Source organism: Bos indicus, chromosome 16 (assembly GCF_029378745.1).
Source record: "Bos indicus isolate NIAB-ARS_2022 breed Sahiwal x Tharparkar chromosome 16, NIAB-ARS_B.indTharparkar_mat_pri_1.0, whole genome shotgun sequence".
NCBI lineage: Eukaryota > Metazoa > Chordata > Mammalia > Artiodactyla > Bovidae > Bos > Bos indicus.
The window spans coordinates 47,925,748-47,933,982 of record NC_091775.1 but is presented as its reverse complement, the minus strand read 5'-3'; the positions used below and the strand labels follow the sequence as shown (position 1 = coordinate 47,933,982).

Below are 8,235 nucleotides of genomic sequence, written 5' to 3'. Positions count from 1 at the left end.
CCTCCGCATGCGCGCCTCCCGGCCGAAGCCCCCTAGGGAGGGCGGCAACTCCCGTGAAGCATGGGCAAGCTTGGCCTCTTGCTGTCGTCTTGGGTCTGTCCACACTCTGGACGCAGGACACGGCCTGCAAACCGCCTTGGGGGCCTGGGGCAGGAATGGACAGTGGGAACCTAGGGCTGGGAGTAGGGGGCTCAGGGACGCCTTCTCAAAGAAAGCCGTGTCTAAGGTGAACTATAGGGGCGGGGCATGGAGAGTACTGGGGGGGACCTGAGGACTAGCTGCCTCCAGAAATTAGGAAGTCGTTCATGCGGGGAGTCCGGGCAGGGAGAAGTGAGGTTGGGTCAGCTAAGGATTCATACATAGCTTCGGCCCTGTTCAGGGTTGGGGGGTGTGGCCGGGAGAGAGCTCCACCATGGGAATAAGGGGTCGTGTGAAGGGACCACTGGGCTGCTGGTGGTTACCTCTCCTCCCGTGGGCTCAGAAATGTTCTCTGTGAAGCTGAGACCAGGCCACTCAGCTGGGACGAGGCAGGACGGGCGAGTCGGAGTCCCTGGCCCTCTTTCCTCCCACCATCGGGAGCTCGCCCTACACTTAGCTAGCTGAGGCAGAGGCTGTCACCGCTAGGCTAGGTGGGAAAACCCAGTAGTCCCCTCGATGGGGGTCTCTGGAGACCCAAATCACAAGAGAGAGCAGCCGCTGGCATCTTGGCATCCTGGCCTCCCGTCCAGCCAGAGGATGCTGCCTGCCTCTTCTAGGAAGCCAGTGACCACATGCATCCTGGACAAAGCCCTCCAGAGTCACTCCTGGGCCTCAAGGCGTTGTCCTACCACACATCTGGGAGACATCCATAAGCAGGAAGCCCTGTGCCCAGAGGAAGGTAGGCATCTGCCCAGGACCAGGGTCAACCAAATGCGAGTGCTGGCTGCGCCACACCATAGCCTGGATCCTGTGCCCACCTACACCGGCTCCACACCTGGAGACAGCTGGAGAGTTAGGAGCAGCTTTTAGGGGACCCAGAGGGAGCCTTAGGGTCAGTCTTGTGAGACGCATTAAAGCTGTCTGAATAGCACGGTTCCACAACGAATTGGGGTTGGTGAGTGCGAGTCCTGGGCCATGTGCTCCCTGTGTGTGGCTTCTGGGTGATCAGGGCCCCTGTGAGCTCTCTGTGGGCAGGCCAGCTCCCTGCCCATGTGGTCCTGGTTGTAAACAGACCAGCAGCAGTGGGAGGCTGACACAGGGTAGCCGGTAGTCAAATGTGGCATTTCTAAGGCCATCCAGCCGTTCAGAGCCTTGAGCCCAGCTGCTGCCCAGCTGGCAGAGGGCAGCATGCCCCACGCCTGTGGCCCCAAATGCACCTCCACAGCTCACCACGGCTACTTGGACTGGTACCCCTGCCCCAGCTGGCTCTGGGGGCACATGGGAGATGAGCTTCCCAGGGCTGCCTTGGGGAACCCCAGGACTGGGGTACTGGGCCTGGCATGGCCGACTATGGTTTCTCAGGGCAAGGTTTGGCTGGCCTGCACAGGATGGTCTTTCTCACCCTGCCAGGCAGGCTGCTTCCTCCTCCCTTCCTGCCTCGGGCACCCAGGAAGCTGGCATGGGAGCGGGTGTGTGGAGCTGGGGAGGCGAGGCAGCCTCCAGGGGCGGGGTTGCTGTGGCCTCTTGTGGGTGTTCCCTCCCGATGCTCCCAGGCAGGAAACAAACCCGTCAGCCGGGACTAGGGCCGAGACAGATTCTGAAGGTCTTGGCGGACGTTTCTGCACATCTGGAGCCGCGTTCTCTCTCCTGGGCCCAAGGGAGCCCTGTGTGAGGCTGTGCCGTTGACGGCCAGTCTCATCTCCAGGCTTTGGGGATGAGCCTGGGTCAGGAACATCCTCACAGGCAGCGATGACCAGGAGTGCTGTTGGAGGGGACTTTCTCAGCTGTGGGTGGGTGGGTAGGGACCTGGCCCCTACAGTGGCCTCAGCTGCTTACCTGCCCTGAGGCTGCTGGACCAGATGCGTGGGTGTATGCACACACAGAGCTTCCTCCCTCACACATGCCCACACGTATTTGCAGACAGGGATACCGATGCAAGTGCATGCATGCACACGGGCTGACACACTGCCCCTCAGACCCCCACGCCACAAGCCTTCCCAGTAACCCCACTTGCCTGAGTGGCTGGGAGTTCCTCCTCAGGCACAGAGGCCCTGGCACTAGCTGAGGAGGGCCCCCTCTGGTAGAACCCCTGCCTCTCGCTCTGAGGTGTCCGAGCTGCCTCTGGTGCGGAGAGGCCGGGCTCAGGGCAGGGCAGCTGTGGTCGGTCTGGCTGAGTTTGGCTCTTTTTTAAAATATTTGTCTGTACTGCGTCTTAGTTGCAACACGAGGGATCTTCAATCTTCATTGCGGCATGTGACCAGGGATTGAACCCCAGCCCTCTGCATTTGGGAGAGTCTTAGCCACTGAACCACCAGGGAAATCCCTGAGTTTGGCTCTTTCTGCCAAAACTTTGAGTCCTCACAAGTGCCCCAGCTCCCATCAAAGGGAAGGAACTGGATGAGGCCTCAGAGCCTGGAACCAAGGCCCCTGGGCTGGGGTGGGGGGTGGGACAGGAGGGAGGGGTGATCTCTCTGACCAGCAAGTCATCAGGCAAACACAAGTGGGCGCTAGGGCAGGTCTAGGTCCAGGCACCCAGAGGAGTGGGGGCCAGGAGGGTGGCCCCCAGGCCACTAGGCCCCCACTAGGCCTCTGGGTGGCCTCCAGATCCCACACCCAGGGAAAGTGCAACCCCCCAAGACAAATGACCACCCAGACCAAGGTCCAGCCAAACAGTAGCTTTATTAGTGAAGCTGAACTCTACATACGGTACAGTGTGTGCCCAGGTCACCCCAGGGTTTCCAGGGACTGCGCGGGCATTGGGACAATACTGTGTAGCGTTTACACTGGGGTGATATAAATAAAGCTTTGGTGTAGAGGTTTTCGGGAGAGGTTAACACTGCGAAACGAACACTTCACACAACCCCAGTTGTCAACACGAACTGGGTTTCTGGCCGGGGGGTAACTTCTAATGATGCGGCGCTGGGCCTGTTCCAGGCCTGAGAGGCGTCTAGGCCTGAGTCTCCGCCTGGCCCTGCCGCTTCGCCTTCATCTGCAGGTACCGCCCTTTGCCTTCCTCGAAGCGCTTCTTCTCGTCCTCAGTCTCGGGCTGTGGACACACAGAGGAGCAGGCAGGTTAGAGAACCAGTGAATGTGGGCACCGCCCCCGGAGGGCAGAGAGAAGCCGGGCCAGGCCCCATCTTCCTGCAGCCCGTAGGGCGGAGACCCCATTACTCTCCACAGCAGGCGGAATCTGAGCCCAGGGCCTTCTTGAGAATGAATTTCAGCTGGAAATGCAGTTGATAATGAACTTGGGAGAGGGGCCAAAGGGGGACCCTGTGTTTGCACTCCCAGGGAATGCCAGCTACTCTTGGTCTCTGCCCCAAAGGGAAGTGGGGACATACACCGTGCTGGCTGCGTGACCTTGAGAAGGCCACTTTATTCACTGGCCACTTTACCAGGAGTGAGTGACTGCTTGTCGGCAGTCACCCCTGGCCAGCACAGAGGCCTAGGAAGTGGCACCTGGTGTCCACCTCACCTCTTCTCTGTACAACCTAAGAAGCCAGGTCCTCAAGTGACCAGAGACTTGGCCAAAGGCCATGTTTTGCCCAGGACTATCCTGGCCCATGCCTGCTGACCAGTATGACAGTGAATGGACCCCCTTTCATTCCTGAGGGTGGCCTGACCTAGCCACTAAGTGCTGTGGCCCCAGACAGAGGTCACGGCAACAGCACCAGCTGGTCACTTCCAAGACCCCATCTGTCCCACTGCAGAGTTCTTTCTCACTGCCCAGGGGTCAGGGATTCAGGCTTAAAGAGCTCTGCTAATTCCTCTGGACAACACTGCCTTGAGACACTCTGAGGGTGTCTGAAAGCCAAAGAAATGGGGCAAGTGCCCTTCATCTACAATGACACCAAGCCCCAGCAGCTATTTTTAGGCCCAAGGGTTTTACAGGCAAATGGTATATTGACAAAAGAGAGAACACTCAGCCAGAGGACGGAATGTCAGGTTATACCCAACACTCCCTCCCTTTCAGCCTTCTCAGAAATGGTTCTCTAAGTGTCACCAGGTGTGAACTATCAGAAGCCCACAGCTTGGAGCCAACAGAACATCCGGGCATCTGATGCACTAGGTTGTGCTTCTTAGAGTGGTTCTAGTCCCTGTATGAAGACTCTTGGGGCACACGTGGAAAACGCTGACTTTTCCAAGATACTTTATTGAAAGCTGGCTCTGGTTTCATCTCTGGCTGGCTTTTTAAAAGATGAAACTTGAGGCTATGCAATTTGACCTAAAACAGCCCAGGAAAATGGAATGTTCTATCTCCATTTTATCAGGAAGTTCTAAGTTGGGGGGGGCACGAGACATCCTTGGGGCCCCAAGTACTCCAGCCCCTGCTGAAGGCACCCCAAGAAGACAAGGCCACTTCCTGCTGAGCCCAGCCCAAGGCTCCTACATACATCCAGGTAAAAGGTGCGAGATCAGGGGCTTCTCAAATGCGCATGTACGAATCACTGAGGATCTTGTAAGCACAGATTCTATGTGTCTGCAGTGGGTCTGGGGGCTGGGACCCGTTTCTAACACGTTAGGCGATGCAAGGCAGCTGGCCCATGGAGCGCTGTGGGAAGGACCCTGATCCCTCTCTATGTCCATCCCTGTTCTAAATGAAAATGGAAGTCATGTCTGCCTCTTTGTGACTCTATGGACTGTAGCCTGCCAGGCTCCTCTGTCCGAGGGATTCTCCGGGCAAGAATACTGGAGAGGGTTGCCATGCCCTCCTCCTAAGGATCTTCCTGACCCAGGGATCAAACTCAGGTCTCCGTCACTGCAGGCACAGCCAAAGTGGCCAAGAATGCAAGGTCAAGGCCACCAGGCTAAGACAGTGGGGACTTTTTCCTCTCCTGCCTCTGTATGGGACTTGCCTGGCATGGTTGAGACCTGTGGCTCCCATCCATGATACATAAAAACCCACTGGATTGTACATTTACACGGGCAACCACACAGCACATAATCATATCTCAAAACCACCGCAGAGGTGTGAGTGTCGTCCGAGTTTACAGAAAGTCAAAGGGAAGGTTCAGTGTGGCGGGCCCCCACCCAAATCTGGGCACGTGAGGAAGACAGCAGGGCAGAGGTGATGCTCATGGAACTAAATCCAGCCTGGACGCACATGCTCCCACGAGCACGCCGAGCACCATCCACGGGACCCTGCCTTGGGGAGCTGACCGAATGGCCGATCACACACAGGAAAGAGGCAGACGGTGCTGCACTAGGAAAGAGACAGTGGCCTGGACCAAGACCAAGTGGAGCAGAGGAAGATGGTCTCAAGGTCCAGGTGTGGTGAGGGCTCCTGGGAAGGCATGCGGGCACCCCCCAGCTGGTGAGAGTCTGTGTAACCACCCTGGAGGCGTCCAGGGTCATCACGTCCCCCTCCTATGGCGACGTGGGGCAGAGGCTGAGTGATCTGACCAAGCAACAGCCTGTACAAGGCAGAGCCACAGTTTGAGCTGCTGCCATCCCCCAGGCCAGCTTGTGCTGACAGGCTCTCAAGGGTGGGGCTGTTGGTGGGCAGCAGGGCACACGGTGGCCCTCCAGCATCATCCTGGTGAACATCCAGAATGAATCTGGAGCCCACCTGAGTCTGCAGGGGCCCAGCCTCTATAGCCTTCTGCACCCAGGAGAGGACAGGCCAGGGGCAGGGGCACATTCCCCTTCCAGCCCTGGCCTCAGCGCCTCCCAGAGGAGGCAAAGAGGAGACAGACGCTGCGCCTTCCCTTCCCACCAGGTCCCAACGCACCCTCAAGGGTGAGGGGGGCTCACGTGGCCCTGATGTGTGGCTGTGACGAGCCCGGCCCTCCATCAGGTACCCCCAAACGACTGCCGCTACCCCACCCCCAGAAGTCTCTAGACATGTGCACTGAAGGTTCTGGACGTTTCTCTCAGTACACGACCCCAGGAGGGCAAAAGCCCAGAGGCAGGTATAAGACCTGGTCAATTCCAGTGTCCGCCGGGCAGGGAGTGGGGAGGAGCCAGCGCCCGGCACCCAGCCCCAAGGTTGCTGTGCCGAGCGAGTCCCTGACATTCAATATTCTGCAGCTAATCCATCAGCCAGGATCTGCCCTCAGACAGACCTCCTGCCGCCTGATGATGGATGTGCAGGCAGCGGGCCAGCTTCAGAGCGCGGCCAAACCTTGTTCAGCCTGGGAACAAGGAGCTGGCGAGGGCTCACCCCTCACCTCGTCTCCAGGGACGGCAGCCTTTGTGGGGAGCTCTGGGCTCTGTGGATTCGGTGCTGCCACCCACATGCTGATGGCCCTTTCCTGCCCACCTGCCCTGGGAGGTGTTATAAAGACACCTCAGGGCTGGGGAGAGGCATGTGGGGGAAGAACAGAGCCAGGGGTGAGCAACTCTGCTCTAGGTGGAGGCAGGGTCCTACCCGGCCGGCTGCTGGACGCTCAGCCTCCCCAGGGCTGTGAGCTCAGATAAACAGCTCTCCCAGCCAAGTGACTAAGAGGGGCTACCACTTCCCTGCTGGGCGAGGAGCTGGCAGAACTAGACAGATGGCTCCCTGCACGCGGCCCCACCCACAGCCCAGCTGCCGCTGCCTCTTCACAGCCGTCTCCCTCCACCCGGCAAAGTAAATAAATACATAAGTTGTTGGCTGTTGCTGTTTTTAATGGGGGGTTGGAGGTGACGGGGAGAAGGACAAAGCTCCTCCATAGGAATCACACTTCCTCTCAAGTGCCTAAAGCTGTTGGCAGGAGCTACCAACTCCTGCAGGCTGCCCGTCCCCCAGCCTGAGGGGGAGGGCTTCCTGTGCATTTGAAAAAGGACAGGTGACAGCAAAGGAGCCCACTGGCAGCTCAGGGTGCAGTGACCCGTTTACCTGCCTGGTGGAAGAGACAGTGTGCACCAAAGGCTCTGGACGCTTCTCTCGGCGCTGGACAGACACCGGAATTGACCAGGTCTGGTAACTGCACCTGGGCCTCTGCCCTCCTCGGAGGGGTGCCAAGGACCATGGGGTCACTGGGACCTGCCATGTGGCCAGGCAGCTCCAGGATGCTCCCAGGGCCAGCTGCGAACCAGGGGTCTCCAGGAGGTGACGTGATGAAGGGTCTCCTGCGGGGCCAGTGCAGGCCGCTCTCCACTCACAGCGATTACACTGCGTGTGTGCTCGCCAGCATCACACTGATGAACTCCTGTCATCATGAACAGCCTCGGAGACAAAGTGTATTCCTGTTTGCCAACACATAGCTGATGCCCTGGGACGAGGGCAGTTGGCCCTGGGGCTCAACTTAAGGCAGCTGGATCTTTGGAAGGTGATACTCAGGCCCAGGGACACAGGGGTGGGGGTGGGGTCCCAGGCCTGGGCCCCCCGTGCTGGGGGCGCCCCGCTGGTTCCCGCCTGCTGGCTCTGGGCCTCCGATGTTCATCTTTCCCTCCTCCCACCAGCACTGTCTCCCGGGCTCCTTTCCACTGGTGGGGAAGCCTCTGGCTTTCAGAGCCTAACAGTGCAAACCAAATGTTTTCCATTTTGCATTCTCTGTGCTTCAAGAACACACATTTGGAACTTGGCAGAGAGGGTGAGTGACTAAGTTCCACCCTCAGTAAAATCAAGAACGTGTCCTTTTTGTAATTAATGAATGTCTGGTGCGAAGAGGGTTTCCAGTGGTGATAGAACAACTTCCTGTGAGCCTGAGGGACGCAGACCTTCTTAATTAGGAAGCCACGCAGCACAGCCTCTCCGGCCTTCATAACAGGAGGAGAGAGATCTTGGGACAATCATGCAGGCAATTAAGATATTGTCTGATGACCGGGGCCACTCGGGGTGGTGTGGCCAGGGGCACTGGCGAGCTGCCCACAGGTGGCTGTGTCCCCCAGCTGGGCCCACAGACCCTGACCTGGGGCGGGGATGGGCTGCGCACCGGGAAGCCACAGTCTGCGGTCCAGTGTCTAGTTCCCAGGGGCCACAGACTGGACTGTGCAGCTACTGCACCGGGCTCAGCACCGCAGCCCCCAGCACACGGCATCACAGCCTCCAATGACAGAGCCAATGTGGAGAGTCATGAACACCCTCACCGGGGGTTCCCCTCACCCTAAAGCACTGGCTCCACTCCTCAAATAACTGCCCTCCTGTGCAACCACGAAGTTCACCTGCGGAAG

General features: G+C 58.6%; 1 protein-coding gene across 4 annotated transcripts in view; it reads right to left on the bottom strand.

Annotated features, from left to right (window-relative positions):
* Window positions 1-2,798: 2,798 nt before the first annotated feature.
* Window positions 2,799-8,235, bottom strand: part of ACOT7 (acyl-CoA thioesterase 7) — a 109,214-nt gene continuing 103,777 nt past the window's right edge. For all 4 annotated transcript variants that reach the window (XM_019976654.2, XM_070768297.1, XM_019976655.2 and 1 more), the window contains exon 9: window positions 2,799-3,184. In XM_019976654.2, coding sequence (XP_019832213.2) covers window positions 3,086-3,184 — 99 coding nt within the window. In that variant the 3' untranslated portion in view covers window positions 2,799-3,085. The remainder of the gene's footprint in view (window positions 3,185-8,235) is intronic.